The sequence below is a fragment of the Gambusia affinis genome, linkage group LG20, assembly GCF_019740435.1.
Source record: "Gambusia affinis linkage group LG20, SWU_Gaff_1.0, whole genome shotgun sequence".
In the NCBI taxonomy this organism is placed as follows: Eukaryota; Metazoa; Chordata; class Actinopteri; order Cyprinodontiformes; family Poeciliidae; genus Gambusia; species Gambusia affinis.
Window position 1 is genome coordinate 18,443,282 of NC_057887.1, and position 16,372 is coordinate 18,459,653.

The window sequence follows — 16,372 nt, forward strand, 5'->3', positions numbered from 1 at the left end:
GAGGAAGGACGACAATTTTAATCAGCAGGGAAAAGAAGGATGGATGGATGGATGAATGAATGAATGAATGGATTAATAAAAAGGGCCGATGGATGGAGGAATGGATGGATAAATAAAAAGGGCTAATGGATGTATGAATGGATGGATGCATGAAAATGAATGAATGAATGGGTGGATGAATGGATTAATAAAAAGGGCCAATGGATGGATGGATGAATGAATGGATAAATAAAAAGGGCTAATGGATGTATGAATGGATGGATGCATGAAAATGAATGAATGAATAAATAAAAGGGCCAATGGATGGATGAATGTTATTCATTCATTCAAATCAAGAAATTTTGTTTAAAAATCTCTTTTTAAACGTTTATTTAAAAAGAGATTTTCCTTCATAAAATAATAAACATGAAATCAGAAACTAAACCAAAGTGCGGCTGGACGTCAGCCGCCCTAAACCTCTGGACTTTACCTGTTGACATGTCTGTAAACGGCCCCTTGAAGCAGATCTTGTATCCCCTCATGAGGAGCTGCAGAGAAAAACAAAATGGAGTCAGAAAATTAATACAAAAACGTCTGTAAAAGCTGCAGCTGTTCTTTCACTCGGGGACGTGAGTGACGTGAACCTTCAGGCATCGTTCAGCAGTGAGAGAACCTCCATTACATCACAGAGTGTTTCTGAACTCCTCAAAGGGTGTGAAAGGTTACACCGGCCGAGCTAAAACACTTCTGAGCTTATCCTGCAAACTAAAGCCAAAGCTCTTCGCTCAACGTTTAAAATGAAACCTCTGCACCTTGTTCACGTTTTGCTCCCGTGGTAATGCTGCAAATTTAGGGATGAGTCAAAGTGCCGCCTTCACAGAGGTAATATCACGCTGAAAGCGCCCAGAGAGGGAAAAAAACCACAAAGCTGAGACCAGGGGCGCTGTGTTTTATTGCACTCTGGCTCCACAGGGGTTGCTGGGAAATGGGAAGGAACGCGAGTTTCCTTGAAGCGGCTTAAATCACATTAACGCCTCATTCACGTTGGAAGCGTTGGACAGATAAAATGCAGAAGGAGAAAGTCTCACACCTGTCTGTGTGTCGTATCGATCGTCACTTGGAGGCGGTTGGTGACAGAAAATTGTTTCTGGTACTGATCTTTAATTTAGACAACAGCCCATGTCCTTCAGGAGTTGAAGTGGAGAAGTTTCCTTCAATGTTTAGTAGACGACAAACGTTTTCATATAACCCTTAAAGCTGCAGCATGTAGCTTAATAATCTCATATTTTTAGTTTTCATAATTGGTGAAACTGTCACTATGTTGTGACACAATAGTCTCATAGTTTGGTATGCGACAATTCCTAATCAGTAAAACATTTTTTTGCTTGTTTGTCTTCTTCCAGTGCGAGCTAGAAACAACCAATCAGAGCCAGGAGGCGGGTCTTAGCGCTGTCAAGCACACCGTGTGTGGTTCCCTGTTATGAATGCTAAGGCTAGTTAGGACAAACTGTATACTGTAGAGATCTGAAATTTGGTATGTAGATAGTCTCTTGGGGGTATGCCCCTAAATTGTGAACAGAGGCCATTTTAGATCAAAGGGCAAATTTGGGCCATTTTTTCATGTTTACACACCTCCAACTTTAACAAACTTCTCCTAGGGATTTCGACTTATCGGCTAAATTTTTGGTTATTATGCAGTAAAGGGATGGGAGATAAAAAGTTATCAAAATCGCGAGTTTTTGATTGTGCTTAGGGGACAAGGCCAAGCTAAAACTTTCACATACAAGGCCCACGTTGCACCAAACTTGGCATGAGTGATGCAGGTTGGACGCCTGACGATTCTATGCGATCATATGCTGATGTCATCTAAGCCCCTCCCAAAGGAAGTGCCTTTTTTTCTTGGACAACTGTATCTCTGACCTCCTTGACCTGATCAAGATGATCTTGAGTCAGAAAACACTTGCTTTAAAGAGTTTTCAGTGAAGGCCGTGGCGAAGGCAAAGGTCACGCCGTTGCCACGTTTGGCTCTAAATTCCACATATTTCAGCCGATCATTCTAATGGTCACATCGCTTTAGCCCCGCCCCCTTTGAACAGGAAGTTCTGCTGGTTCTCTACCTTTTACTCATTACAGGGCTGACGGTGATTTGGGAGATTCGTCATACGCGCCACCTAGTGGACGGGTGGCTGAGCTGCGACAGCTGCCAATGCTGCTTGTATTGTCGTTCTTTTTTCAGCATTTAGGATCTTCTTTCTTTGCAGAATTATCTGTTCAGCCTCGTCACTCGCAGTCCTTCTACATTAAACCAAACAGTCGACCTTCCTCTGCATTAAAGCATTTTCTTACAAAGATGACTTTTAAAATGTAATATTAAAACCTCCCCCTCAGCGGCGTTTCCGTGACCTTTGTCTTTGTCGCTCCTACAATCTGCAACTTGTCATTTCTGTGATGCATAATTACATGTTTTAGCATTTCGGGCAGGTTGTAAATTGTATTTGGCTCAGAAAGTATTACAGATTTGAGGCAAAACACTGATAGAAGGGCAGAGTGGATGAGAGAGACAAGCTACTATTAGCTCTTCTGTCTGAGGATTTTCGTCAATTTTCTAATGAGAGAGCTGGTGTACTCATAATTCCCTCTCAAATCTCTAACTGGCTGTATCTATCTTGGATTGCTGGACTCCAAAAGCTCTCCTATTAAGATGCTGCAAATGGTAGCAGCGCTGTCAGGCAAAAACAGAGAGGAGAAAGCTCCGTCTCTCTATATTAGATATCAGATATTAACTCTCATTGTCCTCCATTTCATGTCTGACATTATTTTCTGCCTCGGTTCGATGTTCTTTCATATCTCAGATTGAAAGGTGAGGCAAGCAGGCTACAGCCACTCTTCATGTTATCGCCTCTAATGCGTCAAAAACAGTCATTAGGGGCTAAAGAGTTCAGGATTTGGTGATTCCTGTCTTTTGACCACAAAGAACGATCAAATGTCCCGATCACAAGCTGCACTTGTTTCATCCTGTTGCACCAGCCGCTTTGCAAACACCCTGTTGTGAAAAGCTAATTGTGTTTTTTCCTCTCGTGTGTAAAGTCGGCGGGGACGGCTCTGTTGCCACTGAGGGGGAAAATTAGAAATGGCTAGGATGTCACGTTGGTCGTATTCCTTAGAAATGCTCCCCTTAATTCAAATACCTTGTAATTTCAGGCTTATTATAAGTGGATCAAATGAAACGGCGGCACTTTGATGGTGACTGACGCATTATGCTTTTTATTTTCACCGTTTGTCACCCGGACCGGTGAGACGGGGAGTCTGCAGCCAGAATGCAGATGGAGAGGCTTTCTAAAGTATTCACAACAATGGCACTGTTAACATTTTGTCACGAGCTTCAATGTCTTTCACCTGGATTGCACTGAGCGATTTGGACTTAAAGTTTTACCACGATATTATGCCATACCATTGTGATTAACAATGGACCGATCAATACAGATATCTGTGGTTTAGCATCAAATTCATTGGTATTTATTGATGCTGAAGAAAATAGTGAAACTGTCAAACCTGACAGTACAGACAGTTTTGGAGGTTTTTAAACATAATTAATTGGAATTTATTGTGAAAACAATAATCATAATTTTCATCATAGGAAAATTATCACAATAAATGATAAGCGATATGATAAATGTAACTTGGGGGGGAAAATAAAACAGAATTTGGAAAATAATAAAACAGATTTCATAGAGCCCCATTAAAACGCAACTTTAAAAAAAAATAAATTTTTTTTAAATATATTTGATAAAATATGTTGTAATAGTTTGGTATGAAACGGATAATCTGTGAAAAAAATTACACTCCTCCACCTCCTCTGTGAGCTACTATTGCAGAAATAAACCACTCCCAACCACAAACAACCAATCGGAGCCAGTAGGCAGGTCTTAGCGCCGTCAATCATCCTCATGAGCGTGCTGCTAAATGTGCCAATGGTGGAAAAACAACTAACTGTAATAGGAAAACTGTTATGGTTTACCTGCCGTCATTGGTGGCGATGCTAACTCAACTTGGGGGGCGCTGTAGAGCAGTTTGGCCACACCCACTTTCATTTCCATTAAAATTGCTTAATTTCACACAGGTGACAATTTTAGGCAAAGTTTGTCGAGTGTTTTAAAACGTTTAGGGCCCCAAATTCTAAGAGGTCGGGCAAAAAATAATAATAGAAAGAAAATACACATAAAATATACTAAAATTGCTCACATTACTGCCTCCTGCGGTGCGGGCTCTTAACGGCCCCTGGTGGTTCGGTCCGTTCACTACATCGCCTCTCACTTCAAACGAACTCTGCAGAACAAAAAATAACTTGTGAACACAAAACTCCACGTCTAAAATAATTTTTAAAATCTTTTTAAATTGGTCTAATAAATAACCAAATCATTTATTCTGTCAAACACAAAACAAAAAGTAAATAAATTATTCTGTTATTTTACTTTCCCTGTGGTCAGCCATGCTTGTTTAGACTCTCGCCCCATTCTTCATTTTGGCAGAGTTTGTCTTTTAACGTAGTGTTTGTTCCCCCAAACACAGCATTTGATGCATGAAAATAGTTTAAAATTGATGGTGATTCTGAACAAAGCCTGGCAAAGAGATTACATAGAACAAGTTGCTGTGATCTCTAAAATTAATGGACGCTAAATAATTTATGGGCTATCACTGCAGAGCGCACGCAGAGATTCATCACGGCGCTCTAATTCAACTCGGACATCTGTATGGACGTCACTGAGAACCGCGTGGGGAAGCTTACCTCTTCCAGCAGTTTCTTTTCCTTGAAGCATTCAGAAATCCCTGCAGGAAATATGCAAAAAAAAAAACAAAAACATGCAGTTACTCTCCAAGGTGTCAAACTGGAGGTCTGAGGGCCAAATCGGGCCCGTCGTAGTTTTCCACGAGTCCTTTAGACTCATGAGTTCTTTTGACTTTTGTCAGTTAGACAAAAACTCATTGTGACTTTTTGTCTTACTGCGTTAGCTTGAATTAATTTCTAGAGTGTTTGCTAATTTCTATTAGTTAATCCTTCTAGACCAAACGTAGAAGCAACGATGCAGCCAAATCTGCAGTACCGTAATACACGTAGTACACGTTGCGCTATCTGAAAATTTCTAACGATTTCTGAAAGGGGAGACGTTGCGCTTTCCAGTCAATGTTGGTTTATTACGGTAATTTTACCAGCGCCACCGCAGGGAGGATGTTTTTCTTTGATTTAATCTGATGAGACACTCTTAATTTCCGTAAATTGTGAAAATAACTGTTAGATATTGAAAGTTCCTGTTGTTATGGAATAAATGGACATGTATTTACTCACAAGACCCTAAAAACTGCATAGAATTAAAATAAGCCAGCGATTTGAAACTTAGGCTTCAAATTTAGTTTTACTCTAGTTTTTATTAGTTATGGTAGCAGTACTCATTTTTCAATCATTGTATTGTGATTATGCATGCATCGGTCGGGTGGAAAACCAGATTTAAGCTTTTTGAACTGCGATTGAGGGCTTCCTAGAGTCATTCCAAGGACCAAAAATGGCCCCCATGCCACACTTTGAATGCGCCTGCATTACAGTAATTGTCCTTAACCCGTATTTGTTCCTGCTGGACAATAAAAGTAAATCTCACTTACACTGGAAGCTGACGACCCATTTCCGACCCGCAATGCCAAGGAAGTATTTCAGTGTGCGTTCGCAGACCAGCTGATCATCTGTCAGAGAGAAAAATACAAAATATAAATTATGTTTAAAACGATGTTAGAAACAGCACATATATAATGTCTGGCTGTTTTAAATCTGTTTTAACTGAGGAGTATCTATATTATTCATTTTGGGCTTTTACACAAATAATTTCGGTATGTAGGCGTCTTCCGAACGACAACAACCAGATTTAGTTTCTTAAAGTGACGGTGCTCTAATTCAGAGAAAAACAATCAGCATCTAATCAACCTTTCTCTCGCCCAGAAGCTTAATTAATGCAAAACATTTTTCATTCATTTTCCTTAAAATATTTCTGAGGAAGCAAACTAGCTAGAAGTTATTATAACACGCTAGTCTCTTCTTGTAACAACAATAATTTATGGAAATATACATAAAAATGTACAGATTTTCTTCTATATGTGCACATTCTAGCTTGTTTGTGTTGTCAAACTGAGCCATTGTAGAAAAATGCTTAATATAGAAGTTTTACTTGTTCTCCACGACTGATGAGACAAAAAATTTTATATTATATGTGTTAATCTAATTTGAGCATGTAGCAAAAACAAATCATTATTCCCAGACTGTATCCAGTGCTATATTAAAAAAACTAATCCTATCTGTGGTAAAAAGTTAATTAATCCTAAAAAATGGAACATATGAGCAGAACTGTTGCATCCAAAAAACTACTTTTCCAGGAATGTATTCAAACAAAACGTTTTTGCTTTTGTCAAATCAAACATCTGGTGACAAAACATAAATCTAAGATTGTTTGTATGATGGTTCATATTCCAAAGTAAGTGCTAAGAGCATGTGGATGATGGCGCCATAAAAAAATACACATGTTGAATTATTTAAAACTCCTCTGTTACAGTGGGAGTCCTGCAGCTACTTCCTAACATTTAGCTATAATCATAAACAAACCTAAAACTCCCTTGTTTTGTGATAGCTGCCATTAAAAAAGGCTTAGTACTTTGGAGAAGGAAAACCTTGAAATTAAAAATAATCCATCAAAGAGGGCAATTAGCAACAAGCAAATGAAGGCAGCAGACTTAAGAGTCTTTTTGAAAAAACAAAAAAATAAAAACCCGGCAATAAAAGAACAAAGAGAGAAATTAACTATTCAAAATTAAAATGTCTGAGTGGAAGTATAAAAAAGTAAAAGTACCAAAGAAAAACATGGATTTCTTTACTGTGTATTTAAGGAACATTGAAAACTCTACAGAAATTAATCAATTCCGATATTGCAGAGATAAAAAGTGCGTACCTGTGCGCATTATGATATGTGTCACCTCTGGTGTCACCCGGGAAACGACGCGACCGCCGACTCTCTTGGCAAACTTTTTCACCATTATCTATAATCAACAAGACATTGCATCAGTTTGTGGGTTCAGTACCAAGTCCCACATAAAACAAAACATCCGAAAGAGTAAACAACCTGCTCATTCGGGCCCAATCCGGACGACACCAGAACAAGTTTAGCTTTAGATTTTTCTTTCGGAGGGCTGTTGTTTTCTTTGTCTTCTTGGCAATCTGGAGGTGAATCACAAGTTTTTGCCTTTTTGGTTGCAGAAATTGAATTAGGGGTCTTTGTGTCTTTTACAGTTGATTCTGCATGAGTCAAGTCTTGAACAGCTGTGAAAAGAAAAAAAAAGAAATTAAGAGAAAAGAACAGGAAGATAATCACTAACTGGTAGAAAAAACATGATATGCTTAAGGCTGAAATGATTAATTGTGATTAACTGAATATTGAAATAACCGTTTAGTAACGATTAATCATTAGTTAACAATTAATCAATCACTAGTCTAGTATTTGATTTAATTGTTAATTGGAGTGTGGAGACAACAATGGATATATTTTGCATTTAAGACATAAAAAAAACCATTTGTATCCAAATATGTTTTACCCACAACTTTGGCAGAGTTTTACCTTCACCTGGTTCAAATTCTGTAAAAGAAAATCTCCTATTCAGCGCCTTTTTCTATGGAGTTATTAAAAAAATAATAATTATAATAACCACAAGGACAATTAATATAGTCCTACAATATATTAAAGCTAAATCAAGAAGCTGCAGCTGCTTCTTTTGCTACAAATGATTAAGTGTTCACTAAAAAAAATGATTTTACTGTATTTTAGTCAATTAATTATTTTTTTTAAATGAGTTTTTTGCATCGTTTCATTCTATTTCTAGTATTGTAGAAAAAGTCTTGGGTGGATAAACAAAAACTCTGCAGAAGATGCCAATTTTCTTTTATCCGATTAATCGATTAATCGTCAGAATATGATTAATCGATTACTAAAGTAATTGTTAATTTGTTGTCCTAGATATAATTTTGAAAATGTATCTTTAAAAACATATAAATTAATCTTAGTTTGCTCTAACAAAGTTCAACTGAACCAATTCATTCCTGACATTTAAAGAACTAGAGAAAAGCCGAAGAGCAGACACAAACAAATTCTAGCAAATAGAGGTGAATCTAAGGTAATTGGAAAAACTCCTCTATATATATTAAACTCTACAAAGTTACACAAACAGCCTTACCGTTTGCTGAAAAGCCACCACACTCTGCCACTTTATCATCAGGTGCTTTGGTTTCTGCATCTAAAATGTCCTTCCTGCAAAAGAGAGAACTCGTTTATTTAAAAGGATAAGTAACAATCCCACAGAAACATGCAGCTTACATCAGCTGCATGAGAGCCTCTGCTGTCAGTTCCGGTTTTTGAAACCTTGTCTTTATACATTTGTAGAGCCTCAGCTAAAAAACAAAACAAAAAAACAACTCAGGGAAGGATTTTTCCTCCCCTGCATGTTGAACCGTTATGTTCACAGACTGATCACTGATTGTCAGTGGGGGTTTAATATGAATATCGAGAAATCAGAACTGAAAATTCAGAATATAATGTAAAGAACTTCCAGCAGAGTTTATAAAATCAAATGGGGCAATTTATCCGGCATAACATGATGACAAATGAACAGAGTAAAGCTGCGTATCTTTTTACAAAATTCAACATCCGAGTTTGATTCTTGGTATTATTTGGACTCAAAACAGCTGCATAAAACCAATAATGGATTACAGATTATATTTTAATAAAGGGCTTTTTTTTTATTAAAGAATTTGATTCATAAAGTTTGGCCAAAAATTTCACTGTAATTTATTATGCGCCAAAATTAAGACTATTGCAGCTATGCTGGCATTAGCATTGGGGAGGCTAACGGCTAGCATTCCTGGGACGATCACTCAATGAAATAGGTAAGCTGCATTGACAGGTGTTCCTTTGGTATAATTTACTGTTATTCAATATTGCATATGAACAATATTATTGTAAAGATGGTAAACACAATGCCAAAGCTACTGAATTAGCCGCTATGTTAGCTCTTTTCCTTCTCTTTTTACCAGTATATGGCACAGTGCCACAGTAATACAAACTCAACATTTATAGAAATGTACTCATTTAATAATAATTAAAATTCTTCTTGCAATTGCAATGATTTCTACTCATTTTCTTAGTGTGTTTTTGTTTTCATGGAATGTCATTTATTATTAATTTTTTGCCTTTTCTACTCAGTTTTTCATATTAAATTGCAAAATTTTTAATCTGTAACTTTAAAGATTAACAAAAAGATCATCCATCGCCTTTTTTTTCTTAAATAAAAAGCCAGATAAATATGATCAGAATTACATTAATTTATAATATTAAGTACATATATAACCTCGACTATCTGCTGCGTTTTCACTTTTTGTTCTCTTTACACTTTAAACATTTTCTCAATTCCTGAAATTTTAACAAAAATTACAATAAAAAGTTGTGAAGTTGTAATATAGTAAAAAGAATAAATCACTCTGAACGATGAATAACACGTAGAAACATCCAGTAGAAACCAGACTAAGTAGAAAATTGTAACTCTTACTGCTTTACAATTTTTAACTTGATTAGCAATTTCTCTAAAATCAGAAGTAAATTACGATTGCAATTTTGAATCAGACCTTAACAGAGACTTGACACTGAACGTAATAACGCGTCCTCTTGGAAATCAGCTGATGACTAGCTATTCTCTGATTAAAATTGGTGGAAAATAAATGAGAATTGGCAGCAACCCTGCATTTAAATCAACTGAATAAAAATAAAACTTCTTCCAGTTTCCTCAAAACTCTCCTCCAATATGACTTCATTTTCAAAGCCTCATAATAAAGCCAAACCCTCCCATTTTCCCAAACTCCCTCTGGCCTGCATTTAGATGCTTCAAGGTGAGAAGCTGGAGGAACGCTCTCAGGCGGTGGAGATAAATTACTGTGGCAACACAACTTTCCGTCTAAGTGCCTCAGATGACATAAGAGGCTGTCAGTAATGACTTTTTTTATTCTCAGAGTATAAGCAGATTCAGGGTTCATTAGGGAGGTAATCAGTCTGTCCTTTCAAGATACATCACCCTCTGAGAACAAGGAAATGCACTAACTTCCTCATCAAGATGCGGCATCAAGACCAATTTACAAGCCAAATGCCTCAGTTATTGTTCTGCTCATTATTACTGCACTGTAATGCAACTACATTTGACATCTGTTAACAATAACATAACGATCCCAGAAGAGAAATGGGGCAGTACTGATCTAATTTACTTACATTTGACAACAGCTTGAAGTTGATTATTGCCTCCATGAAGGCAGGAGTCTGTTTAGCAGGTCAATCAACCAAACTAAAAAATGGCCCTCTGTTATTGTTTCTCACACAAATGATGATTACTATTCTTCTTGTGGACATTTTGAAATAAATTTGCTCAGTAATAACGGAAAAATGCAACGATTACAAGCAAATCTGGATGTTTGAGGTGTTACTCATATCTACACTGCAAAAACAAACAACCCAAAATCTTACCAAGGGTTTTGGTCTAGTCTCTAGTGCAAATATCTTAGTAAACTTGAAAGACAAAACTTAAAAGTAACTTTTTAGCAAGACATAGAGGCTTGTTTTAAGTAAATAATTTCTTAATATTGATAGCCAAAGGACTAGTCTGCAGATTATTTCACTTATAACAAGACATTTTCCCATGTTATAAGTAAATTCCTCTGCCAACAAAATTAGTACTTTATTATCAATATTAAGGAATTATTTACTTAAAATAAGCTCCTATACATTGCAGAAAAGACACTTTTAAAGTTAGTTTGTCTCGTTTCAAGTGTAATAAGATAAATACACTAGAAACTAGCCTAAAATACTTTAATATTGAAATATCCTTATACTTTCCGAGGTAATTCGGTTTAAACTGAGGCATTGGCTTCAATCGATCGATCAGTTTATTCACTGGATTAAATAAATCTCATCTTTAATTTACAAACACATTTTCTTACACGGCTAAACGGGGAGCAGAAAGAAGGAAAAAATCTTACGCAATAGTTCCACATTATTGAGACAGCCTGTGGCGTTACCTAGCAACCACAGCCCAGCCCAGTCAGCCCGTTGCCTAGCAACCCAAACGGACCTCCAGGTCCACTTAGTTTAGTCACTGTAAGCTCCATTTTATTGTTACAATAATCAAAAGATTAATCGATAACTGAAATTTGCTTTAGTTCATGTTCGGTTTTAATATTTGAAGAATTTCCTTCTTTTTATTTGTCACCAGTTCCAAATATAAACAAAAAAAAATCTGGTGCTTTGTTTTAGCAAAACCCAATAAGAAGGAAGTTTAGTGAACTTTATTTTCTAGCAATAAAAATTCCCACCTGTCTGAACTCTGGACTTGATCCTGGTCCTCCAGTTCTGGGCCTAGAAAAACATTGGACACAATAAAATTCAATAAAGTCCCAAAGCTTCCCCCACAAAACTTGCTGTTCTCGGCGGTTGGGTGGCGGGGCAGCCATTCACCCAACGGCCCATCATGATTTTGAGTTAATTTTTTTTTTTTTAAAGTAGACAGGAAATGTAAAAATATCACTTGATAATTATGTGTTACCAAAATATTGGAAGATTAATACCTGGAGACTAATTATAAAGTCTTAAAAAATGCAAACATTTTAAAAATGACTTCAATAAATAACCAATGCTCAGCCTGGTGGGGGAATAAGGAAAGCCTGGTGGCCCGCCAGGCTTATCATACACTTAAGCTCATTACAAAATTAAAAGCTAGTTTGGGAATGAAGCAGACGATTTTTAAACTTCTTTAAATATTAGACTGAATTTAAATGTCATGGCAAAACTTTTAATTCAGTATGTGTCGGCTAATAACTTCTTAAAATTATCCTCCTGACTGTTTTCTCAACTAAATGTCAACAAGAGACAAAACATTTGTTTTTTGCTTAATTAAAAAACTAATGTTTTTTAAACTTAAAACAAAAGTTTAAGTTTGTGATATTTCCACACGTTTCCAGCTCACCCCTGTTTTCACAGCCCTGATTGGTATCTGCAGCAGGACTGCCTTCTTTCTCCTGAAGCACCTCCGACACGAGAGCCATCAGCTTCTCCAGCCTCACCAGCTCCTTCTGCATTTCTATCTTTTGCTACAGGAAGAGCAGAAAAAAAGAAAAGCTTTTTCTCTAAATTGCATTTTATTACATTTCAGCAGGGACTGAGGGTGGAAAACAGCTGCAATGCAACACTTCCTGCAAAATCAGGCAATTCAAACTGCCTGCAATTCACAGAACTGGAAATATTACCTTCAGAGTTTAATACTACGACAGAATGCTGCTGCTATTCTTTGTATTATTTGGGCTTAAGGTGCAAATTTATTGATTATGTGGGCAGACAAAACGAGAAATCTAATTTCATCTCTGAGAAATCTCTGAGTCGAATAAGATGAAAGTCTGAGCGCTGGAAGATGGAAGCGGTATGAAACGAAACAAAAAAAAAATAATAAAATCATCCTCTTTGCAACATTTCCTCCAACGTAAATGAAATGTAATTTAGAAACCTGCTGAGGGGGGATTTTTTTCACCCAGCAATGCAGTCTGTCACCCGGGAACTGACAAGAAAATGAAATGGCTGCCCCCTATGGGCCATGAGGCGAAGGTACATCTCACCAAATGTTGAACAAGCAAAAATAGATCCTGTTGTTTGAATTAATGGAACAAAAATCAAAACCTGTTAATGCCAATCGATTTCTTTATCTCTCTTTTTTTGACTGATGAGAAAGAGACAGAAAAAATAAACTGCGTTCACCTGAGTAACAAGAACTTCGCTTGAGAATTGTGACGAATCAAAGCAAACGCCGACGCAGCTTTCAGGGGCGTCACCTGAAGACAGGAAATAGTCAAGCCTTTGTAGACAATTTTTTATTATGTTTTACAAAGTTATGACCCTTTGAGCCAACTAAGATTTCTCTAATATAGGAATAATAATTATCAACATTTTAGTAGTAAAATAAAACAATTTCTCCTTAAAAAAACCTGTGGGTCTCATTGCAGAAAGTCTAAAGATGGAGTCTATAAATAACGTGCACATAAAAATAATTAAAGCATCTCATTAAAAAGACAGATTATGAATCCTATTTGATGTTTTCAACATATCGTATAACAGTTGTGTCATACTTGTTACTTGAGAGAGAAAAGCCTTAATTTAACATGTTGTTAAATTTCGTATTGTAAAAATTTATAACATGTTGACTTACAGTTGACATTATTATCAAAATTGGAAAGTTACGAGAACAAGTCATAAAATTGAGATTAAAGTTGTAGTACTACAAGAATAGAGATGAAATAATATGATAATCAAATCGTATTACTAAAGAATAAAATCAGTATTATGAGAACAGGGATTCCCCCAGTTTATGTCTCCAGTTTTGATACTTATATTTAAAGGAAAACAATAAATAAATAAAGTTGATGACTTTATTTGTTGTTGTCAATAAATAAAGTTAACGACCGCTACTCACATTCCTCCGGTGTGCCGAACAAGTCGACGGATGCCTGGCTGGAGTCGAGCTGATCGGGGGTCGGACTTCCAGCTGGACGACCCAGTGGTTCTTCACCGACTGCCTTCAGTCTGTTAGCTTCGCAGATTTCTCCCTGATGTTTAATCTCAGCTTGAGGACGATCTGATGTTCCAAAGATCTGAGCCAAAGTCGGTAACTCCTCTTTAGAGGAGCTGCTGGACTCGGATGAAGACTCCAGCCTCCGAGTCTTCCTCTTCTTCTTCTGGTTTGTCTGGATGGAGGATTGAGTGCTGACTTCTCCGCTGCCGTTGGCTTCCTTGACCTCTTGGTCCGGGGTTAAAGAAGACTCTCCAACAAAAATTGTCTCGGTTTTGTTATCCGAAGGACATTTTGAAATGCCGTCTGGGATCTCCGTCAGGTTGTAGTCGCTCTGGGAAGCCCTTGCTGCTTCCTGTTCAACATCTGTGAAGCGGAGGCCAGAGTCCACGACTTGAGGGACGACAGACAGAGGACTGTCTCTGTCATGCTTTGCCACTTTGTTTGGACTAAGACCGCTGCTAACGCTGCTCCTGGATGGACAGTTCCCATCAGGATTGGAGGCATCCAGTAGAGCTTGATCTGGTTTTCTAATCTTACTGGGTGAGTTGGAAGGGGAAATCACGTCACTACAAGTCGATTTTGAAACCTGGTTTATATTTTCTGATGGTTCAGAGCTTGAACAGTTGCGTTGGCTCCCTTCTGCGTTTTCTACATCCAAACTGCGACATCTCTTCGCGTTGGGGTCCCCAAGAAGGAAAGATTTCCGTTTGGAAGCTTTGAAGCTTTGGAGAAGTTGCTCTGTGTCCAGTTCACTGTCGTTCTTGCCATCCTCGTACTCTTCAACATTAGCAAATGCTTCCTGCTGAGAGCCAGGTGGGTGATTATTCTCCTGCTTCTCACTTTCAAGCGTTGGACCTACGATTGATGGATCGGTTGGACTTGTGGAGTTCGGGACCACAGAGACGGTACAGTCAGGTTTAGCTAGCGTTTGCGCTTCGGGTACCTCTGCTTCAGCTTGTGTCAAAGACATTCTTCCTCTCTTTTCTAAACTTTCTATCACTCCAATATTCTCCTCAGAAACATATCTGTTTCTTTTAGTTTCCTTCATAAGGTTTCCACTTTTAGATGGAGTTGCATCCATTGTTTCATCAGATTGCTTTTTAGCCACTTCGTCTGTTTTAGTTGCAGTAACTTTAGAGGTTGTTTTCTTGCGACTTCCGTGAACCTCGTCAACAAAAAGCTGAAGCCTTCTGCTTCTTCTGGCGTTCTTCATGACTGGAGTTGTCTGTTCCTCGCTGCTGGGATAAGACTCTATTTGAACTTCGACTTCTTTAACTCTTTCACTGGGTTTAGGACTCGTTTCCCTGTCCTGAACTTCGACTAACACAAGAGGTTTTGCCACCTTAGTTGGTTTCTTTCTGCTTAACTTTGAATTTTTTTCTCTCCGACAATCACTTTTCTTGTCGGTATCTTTTGATTTCAACTGAGTCTGCTCTTGTAAATCGCCCTCAGGTTGTTGCAGACTTTTCCGAGTCCTTCTCCTTGGTGTTGTAGTCTCCGGTTGTATGATATCAGCAACAGGAACCACGTGTTCCCCCTCATATTTATCGCTTTCTTTCTGGCTCAACTCCTCCACAGTTTCCTCAAGCTTTTCCTTGACCGCCATCTGTTCCAATTCCTCAAAAAAGTCACTGCCAGTGTTATTTTCTACTATTTGTCGCTCTTCACAAAGCCGGACATTGTTTTTCTTCTTCAGCTTTGAAAATTTATTACAAGTTTCTATTTCTTCAGCTGTTAGCGGCTCGGTAACTTTGCTTCCTCTTCGCTTGTAGATGACGCCAAAAACTTGCTCTTCTATGGCTTTGCCGCGATGTTCTCTTTTAGGATTCAATTTGACGTTTTGCGGCTCATCGTCCAAGATCGACGTAGACGAACTGCTATCCGAATCGTCTTCGCTGTGGAGAGATTTCTCTAGTTCTAGCTCGTCTTCGGCTGGAACCTTGAGGAGCCACTCGGCGACTTTCTCCAAACTTTTCTTCTTTTTCTGCTCAATAATCTTGTCATGCTCCAAATCCTTTTTCTGTGTCTTTCTAGAGGACTTTCGGACATCCTGTTGACCAGGTTCCTCTTGAGTTGAATCTAAACAGTTGGAGGCCTTCTCCGGTTTGCGCTTCAGCCTTTTGTTTTTAGACGCATTCGTTGCATTTTTTCCAACATTTGCAGTTTCTGGCTCCAAGTTCTCTGACGTTTTCTTGTCAGACGTTGGTGGGACGTCACCCAGGCCGCTATCCAGGCCTTCGTTTTCTGCTGTTATAGATGCAGAGTCTTCAAGTCCCATAAGCTGAGCAAACCCATTCTGAGCTGTAAAAGGCAAGGCAGACACTCAGTATTCAGTGTTCAATCTACAACAGAAATAAAGTCCTAGACAAGTGACAAACTACGGTTTTAAGTAGGAATTAACCGATGTGAAAGGTTGGGCCGATATCAATAACAAATTTTGCTGAAAGATAAATTGCCCCAGAAGTTATATTATTGTTTTGAGACCATTTTTAATATAACAATCAATATATTATTATTATGCAATATTTAGCATTTAGACCTCATATTTAGAATTTAGCAAATAGGAAAAATAATTCTAATTCTGACCTAAAACAAAAGAACTTTAGTCTGATTTACTTCAGACAGAGAGAAAAAAGGTTTATTTATATATTTATTATGGTATGTAAACTTCTGATCCCAAATGAGGAAAATACCCTGATATTTATTATAGGCG

The 16,372-nt window shown here is 37.7% G+C and overlaps 1 protein-coding gene across 4 annotated transcripts in view; it reads right to left on the reverse strand.

Moving 5' to 3' along the window:
* The window catches only part of LOC122822877 (breast cancer type 1 susceptibility protein homolog), a 34,471-nt gene that overhangs the window by 6,862 nt on the left and 11,237 nt on the right, over positions 1–16,372 (reverse strand). For all 4 annotated transcript variants that reach the window (XM_044101917.1, XM_044101918.1, XM_044101919.1 and 1 more), the window contains exons 9-19: positions 13,561–15,960; positions 12,849–12,922; positions 12,067–12,190; positions 11,417–11,459; positions 8,242–8,315; positions 7,137–7,333; positions 6,966–7,053; positions 5,635–5,712; positions 4,766–4,806; positions 4,222–4,305; positions 470–527 (exon numbers count right to left, since the gene is read on the reverse strand). In XM_044101917.1, the coding sequence (XP_043957852.1) occupies positions 470–527; positions 4,222–4,305; positions 4,766–4,806; positions 5,635–5,712; positions 6,966–7,053; positions 7,137–7,333; positions 8,242–8,315; positions 11,417–11,459; positions 12,067–12,190; positions 12,849–12,922; positions 13,561–15,960 (3,261 nt within the window). The remainder of the gene's footprint in view (positions 1–469; positions 528–4,221; positions 4,306–4,765; positions 4,807–5,634; positions 5,713–6,965; positions 7,054–7,136; positions 7,334–8,241; positions 8,316–11,416; positions 11,460–12,066; positions 12,191–12,848; positions 12,923–13,560; positions 15,961–16,372) is intronic.